The following is a 15,545-nucleotide window of genomic DNA, read 5'->3' as shown; positions in this document are numbered from 1 at the left end:
AACTTTGTGTACAAACTCCTGTGCCCTGTCTTCTCACTCAGGGACCGCTATTTCCTAGAATTTGCAGTTCCTAATTATTCGCACACTCGTGGACCTTCCAGCAGGCGAGGGTGAATCCCCGCTAACCACTCCAGCTGTGCCCAGGCGGGTCTCTAGCTTGCATGGTGCATTTTCAGTTCTGTGATAAGATGGGCCAGGATTGAGGATCAGCTTTCTGGAGGAAAGACTCATGATTTCCGCCTCAGGAGAGGACACTCGAACGAAGCCACCAGGAGTCGGGGGGGGGGCGGGGGGCATCTGGTACACCACTCGGCACACAGGGGAAGGCTGTGCCTGAAAAGAGAAATGTGGATGCCATTAAAGCCTGCAAACCACCACTGCTGCCCATCAGAAATGAGCCACGGGATGGGCGGACGGAAATTCTGCCTGTTGTGAATCACGAGCCCAGTACTGGAAAGGCTCCGGCTCAGGCATTTCCTGCCATTATCATTGAACCCTGATCAGATGCTTCTTTTACTAAGCAGACATCTCCGTAGGCTACATTGCCCAAGCCACCCCACGGGAGGGCTTTCGCCCTGTCCAACGCGCGGGGGAGCCCCGAGTCCCCCGCCAGCCCTGCGCCCAGTGAGACCTGCTCCACCTCGCTGGCATCTCTGCGGCTATTTGCACCGGCCCTGGCTCTGCACCTATCCAAGTGCTGTCTGGGTGCCCATCTCCCATTGAGGCCACCGAGGTCTCGGGACAGGTTGCCCTCCGTCCCCTCGTCGCACCAGCGATCCTGACCCAGCGGTTTCCCAAGCGGAGCGGGAGCCTCCCGGCATCGCCTCCTTCCTGCCGCACCTTCCCCGGCAGCGGTGCCCGGCGAGGGGCTGCGGGGCTGACGGCCGTGCCACGTCCCCAGGCTGTACGCAGCCTACTGCTGCGGGACTCCCGCCCACCTTCCCACCCAAGAAACACGGCATGTTGGCCACGCTCCGCTGCCTGCTTACACACGAGCAAAGAAGCTACCAGGAAGGTCTGGAGTCCTGCACACATGCGATGAAACCCGGGCCCTGTTGAAATCAGTGGCAACTTTCCTACTGATTTCCACACGAGCAGAATTTCACACTTGGCTCCCAAGCCCTGTCCCTCTTCCGCGGAGCCAGCACTGACGGGTGAGATTAGCAAGAGGTGTAATGTTTCCGCAGCCACCGGGGAGATGACTCATGTGAAGGGCAACGCTCAAGGAGCTCCTTGCGAGGAAGGCCCTACGGTCTGCGGTCAATTGTTCTGCTTCAATGACTTCTTGAGAGGGAAATGGAAAGAGTGGCCTGTGCGTTAATTAATAAATGCATAATGAAGTCAAGATGAGTCAGAGCATCCCAAAGGAGTTGGAGCTCAGCTGCTGCTCAGCAGCAGATCACGGCTTTCCCCAGCACTGGGCTGCTTCATCCAAGGGATTGCTCCAGCCTCACATCCTGCCACTGGCATCGATAGGGTCCCAGCAGTGGTGGCAGCTCCTGGCCTCATGCTGGGCAGAGGAGCCACAGAGAAAACCGCCTCGGATCCACAATCAGTTCAGAAAAAATAAGTCCCTGACTACGTTTCAATGGCAACTTTAACAAGAACTGAAGTGTTGTAAATAACGTGGCCCAGAGAGAGGAGCTGGGGAAGGAATGGAAATAACCCTGGTAATAGCAGTTCAGCCTTTTGTTCCCCCCGGGACAGGTGCCTCAGGGAAGCCGGAGCAAACACCAAATATAAGAGGGCATTTGAATGCATACGGCACTATTCTTTTGTCTTTTTCTTAACTTTCCAGCAAATGCTTTGGTCACGGGCTGACGCTTGGTTAGGAAGAGCCTGGGCTGCAGGAAAGCACGGGGAAGCAGGCAGATCTCAACCAAGCGAGACTCCCAGGCGCACGGCTGGAACGCGAGGCCGCTTTGGAGACCCCGCGACCACGCTGCACAGCCAAGCTGGGGTGATGGCACGGGGAAATTACTGAGCGAGCCCTTCCACATACGCAGTCTCCAGATCCGCAGCCACAAGGGAGCAAGTGTGCACGCAGATGAGTCCCACACATACAGATTTTTCTTGTACATGAAGAAGTACTAAATGTCTCAGAATAAAAAAACAAGCCTTGTGATGTCAAAGAGGGAACGCATCAGCCCCGGGCTGCAGATAACCCCAATTCACTGGAGCGGAAGGACTGGAGCTGCATCGCCGGTCATATCCTGGCAGGTCACTAGAAAACCTGATGCGGCAGCAATATTATATTCTTCCCTGCGTTGCAGGTGGAACACGATGTCCCTCCCAGCCCCGGCAGATACGGCCCGCCCTGCCCTCGGCTGGGTGGTTACATTTTCTTTCAAGAAACTCTTTGGTTCCCCTTTAACGCTCCGAGGAGACGAGGGAAAACAGGTCAATCCTGCACAGCAGAAACCAGTGGCAAGGAAAGGCGCCGAGAAAAATAAATCGTATCAAACGATGTGCCGCCGGCGGAGCTACCGAGGGAGGACGTCGGAGCAGCCCCGCGGAGCGGCAGGTAAAGGATGCCGAAGGGGTTTCTGCGCCAACGGGCAGGTAGCAAGAGAGACGTGGGGGACGGACGGGAGTTATCAGACGGGCCCCGCGGCGAGGCTCTGGCAGGGATCCGCGCGCTGCCGGCCCCGCGGCGGCCACGGCAGGAAGCCCCACGTAACGCCCGGTTGGGAAACCGGCCCCGACGCGGGCCGCCCCGGGGACGGGACGGGACGGGACGGGGGGAGCCCGGCCCCTCGGGGGGCAGCAGGCTCCCCAGCGCTGCCGACGGCCGGAGCCACCCGAGGTTTTGCGCGAGGGACGAGGGCCCTCTAGCGAGTGCGCGTCTCCCCGCCGGAGCGACGGCTGCTCCCGGGGGGCCCCGAAAGGCTGTGCCGAGGCCGGGGCGCCCCGAGCTCCCCGCAGGCGCCCGTGCGGGGCTCCATCCGGGGGCTGCCCCCCCCCCCACCCGCACTGGGGAGCTTCTGTGGCCCCCGCCCCAACGCCGGGACCTGGCTGGGGGGGGGGGGCTGCCGGCTGCCCCCCCCCAACTGCGGGGGGCCAGGCCACGGGCTGGGCACCCACAGTCCAGCCCCAAAGCCTGGCCCCACACCTGACCCGGGAGCCCACAGCCTGGCCCCAAAACTGAGCCCAACCCCACACCCCAGCTCAGCCCTACAGCATAGCCCCACAAGTAAGCCTAGACCCCACAGCCCAGCCTGGCCCCCCCGGCCCAGCTCGGCCCCACAGCCCAGCCTGGCCCTACAGTCCAGCCCCCCAGCCCAGCCCAGCCCCTCGGCCCAGCTCAGCCCCATAGCCAAGCCTGGCCCAGCCTGGCCGCACAGCCCAGCCTAGCCCCATAGCGCAGCCTGGCCCCACAGCCCAGCCTCCTGGCCCAGCTCAGCCCCACAGCCCAGCCTGGCCCCACAGCCCAGCCCCACAGCCCAGCCCAGCCCAGCCCCATGGCCAAACTCAGCCCCACAGCCCCGGCCTGGCCCCACAGCCCAGCCCCCTGGCCCAGCCCAGCCCCATGGCCAAACTCAGCCCCACAGCCCCGGCCTGGCCCCACAGCCCAGCCCCCTGGCCCAGCCCAGCCCCATGGCCAAACTCAGCCCCACAGCCCCGGCCTGGCCCCACAGCCCAGCCCCCTGGCCCAGCTCAGCCCCATGGCCAAACTCAGCCCCATAGCCCAGCCCCCTGGCCCAGCCCGGCCCCCCAGGCCCAGCCCCTAGGCCTCGTCCGGCCCCATAGTGTAGCCCAGCCCGGCCCCCCAGCCCGGCCCCTCGGCCCCGCCTGGCCCCATAGCGCAGCGCAGCCCGGCCCCCCAGGCCCGGGCCCCCGCCCCCGTCTGACCCCATAGCGCAGCCCGGCCCCTCGGCCCCGTCCGGGCCCACAGCGCAGCGCAGCGCAGCCCGGCCCCTCGGCCCCGCCTGGCCCCATAGCGCGGCCCGGCCCGGCCCCTCGGCCCCGCCTGGCCCCATAGCGCGGCCCGGCCCGGCCCCCCGGGCTCCCCGCTGCTGGCCCCGCCCCGCCCGGCCGGGCCGGTCGCTGCCGCGGGCCCGGCGGCTGCTGGCTGCGGGCGGCGCCATGGCCGGGCTGGAGCCGCTCTACGCCTGGGCGCGGGCCGCCATCTCCCGCCCGCAGGACGCGCTGCTCTGCGGCATCCACTGGGAGCTGGTGCGGCACGGCTACCGCTGCCTCGGCGCCGGCGACCAGGTACCGCCCGGCCCGGCCCGGCCCGGCCCGGCCCGGCCGCCGCGCAGGCCCCGCCGGCCCCGGCCTTTCCCAGCGCCGCTCGCCGCCGCCGCGCCCGGGGCCTGCCGGGGCCTGCGCCGCCCTGCGCGGCCGCGGGCCGTCCGGGGGGGGGGTCCCGCTGGTCCGGGGGGGGGTCCCGCTGGTCCGGGGGGGGGCCTAGTGCTGGAGGGGGGGCCCGGTGTGGGGAGAGACCCGATCCTCGAGGGACCCGGTGCTGGGGGGGATCTCGGTGATCGGGGGGGGGTTGGACCCGGTGCTGGGGGGGATCTCGGTGCTCGGGGGGGGGGGTCCCGGTGCTGGGGGGGGGGTTGGACCCGGTGCTGGGGGGGATCTCGGTGCTCGGGGGGGGGGTCCCGGTGCTGGGGGGGGGGGTTGGACCCGGTGCTGGTGGGGATCTCGGTGCTCAGGGGGGGTCCCGGTGCTAGGGGGGGGGGTTGGACCCGGTGCTGGGGGGGGGTCCCGGTGCTGGGGGGGGTTGGACCCGGTGCTGGGGGGGATCTCGGTGCTCGGGGGCGGGGGGGTCCCGGTGCTCGGGGGGGGGGTCCCGGTGCTGGGGGGGGGTTGGACCCGGTGCTGGGGGGGGGTCTCGGTGCTCGGGGGGGGGGTCTCGGTGCTGGGGGGGGTTGGACCCGGTGCTGGGGGGGATCTCGGTGCTCGGGGGGGGGGTCCCGGTGCTGGGGGGGGTTGGACCCGGTGCTGGGGGGGATCTCGGTGCTCGGGGGGGGGGTCCCAGTGCTGTGGGGGGGTTGGACCCGGTGCTGGGGGGGATCTCGGTGCTCGGGGGGGGTCTCGGTGCTGGGGGGGGGGTTGGACCCGGTGCTGGGGGGGATCTCGGTGCTCCGGGGGAGGGTCCCGGTGTTAGGGGGGGAGGGGGTGGACCCGGTGCTGGGGGGGGGGGGTCCCGGTGCTGGGGGGGGGTTGGACCCGGTGCTGGGGGGGATCTCGGTGCTCGAGGGGGGGGGTCCCGGTGCCGGGGAGGGTTGGACCTGGTGCTGGCGGGGATCTCGGTGCTCCGCAGGGGGGGTCCCGGTGCTCGGGGGGGCATCCCGGTGGTCCGAGGTGGGGGTCCCAGTGCTGGAGGGAGGGCCCGGTGTGGAGAGAGACCCGATGCTCCCGGGTCCCGATGCTCCCGGGCGGGGGGGTCTAGGTGTTGGGGGAGGGCCCGGTGTTCGTAGGGTCCCGGTGCTGCGGGGGGATCCCGGTGATCGGAGGGACCCAGTGCTGAAGGGGGGGCTCTAGTGCTGGGGGGAGTCCTGGTGTGCAGAGAGACCCAGTGCTGGGGGGATCCTGGTGCTGGGGGAGTCCCCACGCTCGGGAGGTGCTCGAGGGTCCTGGTGCTCGGGGGGGATCCCAGTGCTTGGGGGGTCCCCATGCTCGGGAGGAGCTCCTGGTGCTGGGGGGGGTCCTGGTGCTGGGGGGGGGTCCCGGTGTGCAGAGAGACCTGGTGCTCGAGGGTCCTGGTGCTCGGGGTGGAGGGGTCTCCAGTGCTGGAGGTTCCTGGTGCTGGGGGGGAGGTCCTGGTGCTGGGGGGGTCCCAGTGCAGTGCTCCCAAGAGGAGTCTGCAGTGCGGTGGGGTCTCTGGGTTGGGGGGCTGGTGTGGTGCTGGGAGGGGGGGGTCCAAGCCCCTGACTGGTGCGGGACTGGGGATAGGCAGTGGTTGGGGTGCAGGGTGCTGTCCCAGCCAAGAAACACCTGGGTGCTGGGGAGGGGGCAGCCCGCAGCAATGCCCCCCGGCAGTGACCGCCCTGGGGCTGGCACAAACGGGGCAACAGTTCCCTGGGCAGCTCTGTCCCACGCTGGGGGGGGCCGAGAGGTGTTGGTCAGCGAAGAACATCGTCCCCTCCTCTGCGTCTTCCTAGCTGGCAAAGGGTGGTTGTGTCCCTCCCGTTGCAGCCCAGGGGTCCCGTGGGGCAGTTGGGCCCTGCTCCTGCTGTCGAACTCTGGAAGGCAGGGACAGATCCCTGCAGGAGATGTGGATCTCCTCCCAGATCTCTCCACACAGCCAGGACAAGTTTTCTTGGCCCTGCAGCAATTTGGTCTGGTGGTCAGGGTCTCAGCAGCCTATCTGTCTTCCTGTAGCCAGGTCCCGATGAAAGGAAGTCAGAATTGCTGCCAACCGGCTGGCAGGCCAACAAGGAGCTGTACACACTGCGGTACAAGTCCACGGATGATTCCCGTGAGCTGCTGCTGAAGGCGATCATGGTGGAAGACAGCATGATCCTCAATGTCATGGTGAGCATCAGGGCTGGTCCTTGCCGGCATTGTGGCCCTCCAGGTGCAGCGGTCACGTTCATCCAAAATGCCCTGGGTGCAAAGAACAGCAGGGCCCATTTTTAAAATGTTTTGCTTCTACTTGTTAGACCTTGAAGCAGCATTTGTTCCTCATTTGTCCCGACTGTGGAGTTTGCATGGGGCAGACTCTGGCTGTAAAGCAATAAGTTATAGCCTGCAAACCTGCCCGTGCGGTAGCACATGTGACTGCATCAGCACAGGGAGGCGGTTTGCTTTGCACGCTCTGGCCCAGTAGCTGCCCCTTTTGTGTCCCTTTATCAGGTCAGGATGTATTTCTAGATCGTTTGCCCTGTCCCCACTGAGCATCTGCCCAGGGATTCTTTGCCTTGTGCCATGGCCCCAGGCTGCACCACAGGATTTCTGTCTTTGACCCTTTACGGCCCAGACTGGGGTAGCCAGTAGGGAGAGCCTGGCTGGCACTGGAGTTTGTGCGCTCTGGGGAATTCAGGCACTGCACAGTGATGTGGGCAGAAAGCAGGCGAGCCCCGTTGCTTGTGCATCCCGAGACCTTGCCTGCGGTCACACCTGCTCCCTCCTTCATTCCTGGTTCTGCCTTGCTGCTGACTCCATGTTTCGCCTGTCCTTTGCAGGACCGCAGCTCTCAGAAGGTGGCAGATGTGACCTTGACGGTGGCCGATTACATCAACCCAGAGCACCTGGATGATTTCCACAAGTAATCTCCATCCCTAGCATTTTAGGCAGGACAAAATGTCCCATTGGCATGGGGAGAGGGGACAAGTGGGACGAGAGAGCGCATTAGGAGGCTGGAGGACTCTCCTCTCTGGTACAAACCCAGGGGCATGTCAGCCAGCCCTGAAAGGCAGCCAGCTTTCCCTCTCCACCTCATTCTGAGCTGTTGGCAGGAAAGAGACTTAGGGGGCTGTAGTCCTTTGGGTCAGAGCCCAGGGGAGAGCCACCCCACCTGGGAGCAGGCCCTGGCAGCCCAGCACTTTTATTTCCAGAGCATTGACTGCCTGTCCATGCTCAGTAAACGCTGCCTGAGGGTGATGACAGCTTCAACCAGCCTCAGTCACCGTGGTCCAGATAGCATGCCAGCGTGTCTGCCCATTTCTTCCCTCTGCTTCATCCTTTTGGAAGCTGGTGGTTGCTTCCTGCCTGCGTTCACAGCGACAGCGTGGCAGATAGCTAGCTCCTAGTGCCCTGCAGCTGGTTAGGGGGGACGGTGCTGTGCCCCTCTGCTGAGAGGGAGGCTGCAGGATGGACATAGGCCTTTATAGACACCACAGGGAAGAGGGACTCCACAGGGAAGCAAGACACAGTGCTTCGTCCTCTCCTTTCCTCCACGGCAGACTTGATTGGGCTGTGGCCACAGCACAAGTGGTCCCTCTGGGCTGGGTGGCACTTCTGCCTTCTTGAATGGGCCTTAGCGCCCCTGCATGTTCATCCCCTTCCCTTCCTGTCCCCACTGTGCTGCCAGCTGGGGACGCAGCATGCATGCGCCAGAGATGTTTAGCACGCGTCCGTCCCCTTGCGACCCCCTGTCAAAGTTCCTTATGGTCAGCACCTTGCAGCCATGGGTGCTCTGGCCTCCCCAGCCCACTGTCTCTCCTCTCCTCCCTGCAGAGTGTACAAGAACACCGAGGAGCTGAAGACACGGATTGTTTCGGGCATCATTGCTCCCTTCGGGGCCCCCACCGAAAAGGCCAAAAAGGAGCCTGAGGCTGAGAAGAAGGATCCCGCTTTCCCCCGGGACTATGACCCTCTCAGGGTTCCTCCCCGGCAGCCGGCAGGCGCAAGAGAGCCATCGTGGTGAGTAAAGAGCATGCAGCTGCTCGCGATCCTCCATTAGACGGGACGTGGTCCTAGTCTTTCTGAACTCTGTGTCTGCTCCCTTCCTGTTGGAGATCCCTGTGTTGCCCATGTGGGATGGGGAGCGAAGGTGATCCAGGCTTTCCCAGCCAGTTCCAGGCTCACTGGCTGTCTGCTTTGGTTTAATTTTAAGATGCCCTTTGAGGGAAGGCCTGTTCAGGAGCTGTCTGTTGGTTTGACCCTTCTTCGGCGCTACCTGAGGATTGAGCTGGAGAGCTGCCCACCCAGGAGGGACAGGGCAGAGTGCAGGGCTGGAGAGAAGGCGTGGGATGGAAGGAGAGAGGCCCTGCTTGGTGCTGGCTGAGGGACCATCAGGGCTCTGGCAGCTAGCAGAGAAGGGAAGGCAAAGGGAAAGGCAGCACTGTCGCGTGGCTGAGCAGCATCTGGGAGGGAAACGAGGGCTCTGGGTGTCAGTTCAGGCTGCAGGCTCTAGCAGAGCTATGGGGGGCTATGCTCACAGCAGAGGGCAGAGGGTGCGTGGTGGGTGCAGAGCTCTACCTTAGCTTCACGCAGAGCTAAGGGTTAGGCAAGGCCTCTGCCTCGCTGTGGCAGGTAAAGCTGCCTTCCCAGCACCGTCCCCCTGGCCAGAGCTTGGGGCAAGGCCTGGGAGGTGTGCAGCCCTGTGCAGGGGAAGAGAGACGTCTTCTCCTTGCTCATCTGGCCCTGCATCCCCTTTGGAATCTTTTGCTGGCAAAGCTGGGGCAAGGGGACGCACAACACTGCTTCGCCGTCCCTCATACACGGCTGGTGGGTTCCCTCAAGCTCTAATCCCCTTTAGCTAGAAGTCAGAGGCACTGCAGTGGCTCTGTGTCTCTGGGGGACTGGCTGTGGCTTCTATCTTGCATGTCACCCCTTATTCCTTTAACCACCAGTGCTCAGGGCTGCTCAGGGTGCCAGATAGTCCTCAGGGAGACCCAGCGCACCCGTGGGCAGACAGGCTGGGGCTAGACCTGGCTCTGAAACCATGTCAATGGCACGTGTTATCGGCAAGGAGACGTGACAGCTGGCTGCAGTCTCCCTGCCCCACTGTCTTCGTACTCCTGGAAGCAGGGCTGTCTTTGTGTAGCTGGCTGGGACGTGGTGGGCGAGCCTGGCCTAGTCCAGCCCTGCTTGGGGAGCCCCTGGCACGGAAACTCCCAGCATCCACAGTTAGCTCCTGCCTGGAGCAGTGGGAACAGCAGGGTACCCTTCATCTCAGCAAGCTTCCCACAAGCCTATCACGCACACTGGTGTCCACACCCAGCTGCACCCCGGAGCAGGGAATGCTGTGTCCTGGGCATGGAGTGGGTTCTCCTAATGCCAGCCTGTTCACGCAGGAGCCCTTGGTCACCCAGCGTCCTTTGGATCTGCAGTGTGGGCTGCGGGGTGGAGCCAGTGCTCTTGCGATGGAAAAGCACCCACAGCACAGCATAGCAAACACACTGGCTGCGGCTGGCTGCGCTGCCCTGTCCACGTTTGCCTGCTCCTTCCTGCTAGCTCCGGGTCTCTCCCCTTGGCCAAAGTCTCGCTCACTGTGTCTTGTGTTTCAGGCCTTCTCCCATGGGCCCCTTTGCTGTTGGTGGGGAAGATCTGGATCCTTTTGGGTGAGTATGGCTGGGAGAAGTGGTGCTTTGCATGCCTGAGGAGCGTGTCCCCACTCTGCCCTTGCTGCATGTGGGGGTGGCTGGAGACCTTCTCTGCAATAGCTGAAATCTGCCCAGGTCAGGCATCCTGTGAAGTGTCTCCAAGTGCAGACTGTAATGAGGCAGTTACTCTGTGTAAATTGCAAGGGACCAATTGACAGTTGCTAAACCTCAATATGGTTCTAATATCGTAATAAGATCCTGTGTCTTGCATAGATGATAGGTTGCAATCTGCGTCTGTTTAATAATCAGCTTGTATTCATTTAAAATGCAGTAATTCCGTCAGTCAGTCAAAGCTGAATATATCGTTAAGTGAATGTAAGCCTCTAATATAAAATGTTACCAGCTGCTGTGTCTGCAGCCCAGCAGTCTGTAGAAGGGAAGGCTTAAATCTGAGCCCACAGATTCTCAGGTGCTGGTTGTGAACCTCCAGGCTGGCTGAGGCACTTGAGAGCGGGGATGCTGGAGAGAGCCTGGGTAGAGGCAGGGCGGTCTGGAGGGGTGCTCTACACGCATCTCTCTCTCTGGGTCTTTGGTTTGGTTGGGGAAGGAGAACCTGTCATTTTCCATTCCCATTAAAAGCACATAGCCAGATGAAAACCAGCTCTTGGAATCATTGCAGAGCATCGTGTGGCCCATGGGAGTCCTGTTTGGAACCACTGTCCTATGGGGATTGCATTTTTTCCCTCTTGCAAGATAGTTCTCCGAGGGTTTGGCTAGAAAAGGGACAGCTAAAAATGTCCTGCCCTGCTGGAATGAGAGGCCTGGAGCCTGGGTGGCGAGAAGGAAATCCGATAGCACAAGAAGAGGGGTTTCAGTTGTAGGGGGACCCTGTTTCTCTCACTGCCTCTAGCCTTTCATCAGAAGTTTCTTTGTAAAGGACAAAAAAGATGGTAAATGGAAGCAGATTTGTGCACTGACACCTGCCAGAGCTGGGGCTGGAGATGCAGACTCCAAGGCATATGCTTGTGGGACCGGGCTGTCCTGGGGCATTTTGGGCAGCCAGCCTGGTGTAATGGAACTCATTAGCACAGCTGTAAATGACTTGCATGATGGTCTTGGTGTCCAGAGGCTCCAGCCAAGTTTGCACAAAGCCAGCCATGAAGAATGGCACTTGCAGCATGGGGCAGCTCTGAGGAGCCGCCGCGGCCAGCAAATGACTTCCAGGCAGTTCTTTGGAAAGGCTGCGGGAGCCTCGGCCGGTTCTGTGAGCTCTTGCAACACTGTGCAGGGGCAGGATGTGACGCTCACCCATGGAGAGCAGAGAGCGGAGACAATGTTATGAGCCGGTGTCCGACGGTTCCCCTGGAGCACAGTCAGCAGCCGGCCAGGGAACCTACCCAACCATTGCCCATCCCCTAAGTAAGGGCAGCTCCTTGCAGGAACCGGAGGAAGAGGGAAGTTGCTGTTCCAGCCTGTTCTCTGAGCAGCCCCAGCAGCTGAGGGAAACCCAGGTGTCTGTTTGTCCTTGGCACTGTGGAGAGCAAGTGGGGCAGGCGGAGTGGAGGGTTGTTGTTTTCCTGTGCGTGTTTCCAGCTGGACTTTGTTGTTTGCTGATGTGATAGTGCCCTGGCTTGGGCGTGCATGCTGTAGGACTCCCGCCTTGGCACGATGTGGAGCATGATGTTGAGCCACGGTTCACATCCTGCCTGTGACCATGTGTTGTGGGCAGGTCTGCGGGGCTGTGATAACCCCGCTGGGAGCAGGGCATAACACATTCAGGTTGTCTCTGCAGCAGACAGCAGCCACCATGGGGACAAGGATCTGCCACGCCCCAGGACTCCTTCACACAAGTGTGCCCGTGAAGAGCTCTTGGTCTGGCTGCTGTGTGCTCGTCTTGCTGGGTTGTCCTGGCACGTGTTGTGAGGTGTTAGGTGCGTGTTCCTTCCCACATGCGCCACGTCTCGGTATAACCCTGGATTCCCGCTGACCGGCGTTCTTGCAGCAGGGTCTGGACCAGGGCAGCTGTTTGCTCCTCTCTCATCAGTGCCAGTCTCATCCTGTTCTTTGCCTTTCTTTTCCCCAGAGGTCGAAGTGGAGGAATGGTTGCTGATCCTCTCAGATCTGGGTTCCCACGGCCTGGCATAGATCCATCTTCAGGTCTCCCAAGCCGGCTTCCCCCAGGAGCAGTTCCACCAGGTGCCAGATTCGACCCCTTTGGTCCGTTAGGGGCCAACACACCTGGGTAGGTATTTGGGCATGCCTGTGTAGCCCCTGCAGTGAGGGGCTGCTCTTCAAAATCTAGCCCTGAATCTCCTGGCTCATCCGTGTTGCTGAGGAACTGAGCTCTCCCTTCTGATTAACTCTGCTCTAAATTCCTTTCCAGGCCAAATCCAGACCACCTTCCCCCTCCAGGCTATGAGGACATGTTCATGTGAGGAGTCTGCCACATGCTTTCCCAACTGGCTTCAATGAGAAAAATTTCCTGAGAAGCAGAAGTGCTTTCACCCCATCGCTCACCCGTTTGGTGGACTTCAATCTTTCCAACAGTGTTTTTCCTCTCCCTACACGGGGTGACCCCTGTTTCTGACCAGCTATAAAGGTTCCCGTATGTGTTGAACAGAAGAGGAGGCAGTAGGTTTATCTTGTTTCTTTTCATACTACTATGAAGGTCTCGAGCCATTTGCACTTGGCTGAAATGTGCCTGCTGTGTGCAAGATGGCAGCATGGAGCGCGGAGCGGTGCTCCCAGAATTGCCCGAGTCCTTAGGAGGTTTCCTCCTCAGCCTCTCCAGGGTGGCACCGCTTTTGCTGCTGGAGTTGCGCAAGTGGTTGTTGCTAAGGGTGGAGCTGGCCTCTTGCTGCTCCTGTGCTGAGGGGCTGCAATAGCCTTGCTGAAGGCAGCAGCCTGAATGGGCTCCCCACCCACAGGTGGTTTCTCTCTTCTTTATTGCTCTCAGCCCTTCCACTGAGCTGGGCAAAGGGCTGATCAGCAGGAATGGCTAGCAGCCCCTCCTGCGGGGTGGCCGTGGGCAGTGGCTGAGATCAGCTTCTGCGTGGCTGTGCCCGTGGCCCCTATGGCCGCTGGATTTACAAAGCACCAACAGCAAAGCCTTAAATTTACATGAGAGGAGACGTAAGAGACTTATGTAATTCCTGGCCCCACCTTGCACCCTCTCTCCCATGTAGTCCTGTTGTCTTCCACCCCCGGGGTGGCAGCAAAACCCTACAGGCAGGCAGCGGGGCAAGGGCTGTCGTCGGGACCACGATGGGGCTGGGGTAGAAGAGGGCGCTCATTACCTGCGCGACCTGCCGTGACTGGTGTTGGCTCTCTGGGCTTGGCCATGCTGAGTCGCTCAGCAGAGCTGAGCCCAGCGTAGGCCCGGGGCTGTTCTGGGGACGCACGGAGAGGGGTTGCTCAGCTGTGGGATTTGCTCCCTTGCCCTTTGCATAAGGGGTTTATAGGATTGTATTTCCGTGCAATTAGTCCCATGCACAAGGCTCGGGCCTGCCAGGGTCCTTCTCCCCTGCAGGCTGTGCCTAGCTGGATTCAGGGCTGCCATGCGCCAAACAGCGTGGAGGGGCAGGGTGAGGGCCCGGCCTCCCGGGTGCCTGGAGGAAGGGATGAGATCTGCGTGGCCCAGGCTCCTGAGCTCCTTCTGAAACCCCCTCCCTCTCCTGTGGCTCCCCCCAGCGTCACTTAATGTTGGGGCTGCGACTTGTATATCTTGTCAGGGGGTCATATTGTTTTTTCTTGAAGAACGTTCCTGAGCTTAGAATAAAAACCTGATAAAATGTTGTGTGGGCGCTTAGTGGAGGTCACCCCGCGTGCGTCTCGCTTTCCCAGGCGGCAGCCCCCTTCTCGCTGCCTGCAGGAAGCAGAGGCCCGAAGGTGCCCTTGGGCTCCCGCGATGGGAGCGCTGCTCCCGACTTCCTCCGCCCTGGCTGCTCCTGCCGTCTCCTGGGCAGAGGACTCGTGCTGTGAACCAGCTTTGTACCGTCCCCGGAGCAGCAGTGCTCTTCCAAGACGATGTGACTGTATTAAGGAAATTAAGTCGAGAGCAGCCGGCTTTGGCTCTGGCTTCGCTCCTTGCAGTAATTGGCTCTCCGGGGTATTGAGTGCTGTCGTTATGCTGCACGCAGCAGCACAGGCATAAATAAAGAGGGGGAAGCGATCGCCTTTGTCGATCTCTTTTCCCCAAGAGCTTTTCCTTTTTTCAGACTCTTTGCCTACAAACACAGCTAATAACAGCTGAATTTACAGCGTGGGCAACCCCGGGCTGTGTGCGCACAGGAGTGGGGAGGCCGTGGGGGAGAAATCCGGCACTTGGGGCCAGCTCGAGCGTGCACACGAGGGGTCCCCTGCGTCCCTGCAGCCTGTGCCACATGGGCTCGCTGTCTCGCGCCCTGTCCCCTCCCTCCCATGATGGGATGCACCAGCCTTGCTGAGCGTCTCCGAGGCGAGCACACGTTTTTTGCTGGATAATCCCGCCTGCAAACCCGCAGAAGGCCACAGTCCCATGCCCATGGCCCATGCCATGCCCATGGCCTGAGCAGGTGCAGCGGCTGCTCTGGTAGCGCCGGTGGGACAGGGAGAGGGGACCTGGCAGGGCTTGGCGAGGCCGAGCGTGGGGAGACCCAGCATTGTGGGGTGGTCGGTGGGACTGGCCTGGGAGAAAGCCCTTGGAGAAGCCCCTGGCCTGGCTGCGCGGGGCCACGGAGAGAGGCTCCTGCCGCAGCCGTGCTCGGCCAGCGGGCAACCGGAGCAGCTCTTGCCAGCGCAGAGCCTGATCCTGCCGAGCGCTGAGCACCTCCCGTTCCCAGGGAAGGTGCAGGGAACCAAGGCCCCTCGGGATCTCACGCTGTCCTACCGCCACGGCTGCTTTGAGGAAGGAAACCTCCCCTTCCCGGGAAGCGGTAGCTCTGCGGTGCCCCTGCGGCACGGGTCGGCAGGGCTGGGGGGACGCACGGAGCCGCCGCGGCTGCCGCAGAGGCCCCGGCTGGAGATCGCAGCGCAGGACATGCAAGCTCAGAGCCGGACCCTGCTCCGCCTGCCAGCTTGGCACCCCAGCGCCCCATGCTGAGCCCAAACCGCCCGCTGCAGCCGGCTCAGGAGCTTCGGCCTTATCAGACGCGGGCTCCTCTGCAGGAGGCGGCTGCTCTCCACCGCCTGAATTAATCACGCGCCGCAGCCTTTCAGCAGGGAGAGACACAGCTGGCTTTGATGGGGCTAATTAAAGCGAGCTGGTGCCGCGAGAGGCCGGGTTGAGGCCTGATAAACAGTCCTTTGTCTGCGGCGCCTGGCCCCAGCGGGCTCGCGGTGCCGCGCAGGTGGGAGAGGAGAGGTTTCAAAAAGAGGACAAGTGCCCCGCTCTAGGGTGCTCTGGGGCCCGTGCGTGGCCTTTGGGCCTCCCGGGAGGCTGCGTGCCTGCTCTCCGGGAAGGAGAGGTCAGAGGAGGGAAGGATCCCGGTCTCGGGGTCACAAAAAGCTGGGGGACAGAAAACTCCTTAAAATCCCTGCGGCTCCCTCCGCTCGTGCCTCGGGGCAGAGGCCTGGCAGGGGTGAACCGCAGCGGTCCGGAGCAGGTCTCTCCCCGTTTGCAGGGCT

The 15,545-nt window shown here is 62.2% G+C and overlaps 1 protein-coding gene across 1 annotated transcript; it reads left to right on the top strand.

The window, feature by feature from the left end:
* The first annotated feature begins 4,010 nt into the window (after positions 1 to 4,010).
* Positions 4,011 to 14,127, top strand: PSMF1 (proteasome inhibitor subunit 1). Its single transcript, XM_068912013.1, has 7 exons — positions 4,011 to 4,215; positions 6,334 to 6,486; positions 7,137 to 7,219; positions 8,131 to 8,316; positions 9,906 to 9,959; positions 12,025 to 12,183; positions 12,325 to 14,127. The coding sequence occupies exons 1-7, from the start codon at positions 4,087 to 4,089 to the stop codon at positions 12,374 to 12,376; spliced, it is 816 nt and encodes a 271-aa protein (XP_068768114.1). The 5' UTR covers positions 4,011 to 4,086; the 3' UTR covers positions 12,377 to 14,127.
* The last annotated feature ends 1,418 nt before the right edge of the window (positions 14,128 to 15,545 follow it).

The sequence above is a fragment of the Struthio camelus genome, chromosome 18 (genome assembly GCF_040807025.1).
Source record: "Struthio camelus isolate bStrCam1 chromosome 18, bStrCam1.hap1, whole genome shotgun sequence".
Lineage (NCBI taxonomy): Eukaryota > Metazoa > Chordata > Aves > Struthioniformes > Struthionidae > Struthio > Struthio camelus.
Note: the sequence above shows the minus strand (reverse complement) of the source record. Positions and strands in the feature narration are given on the sequence as shown.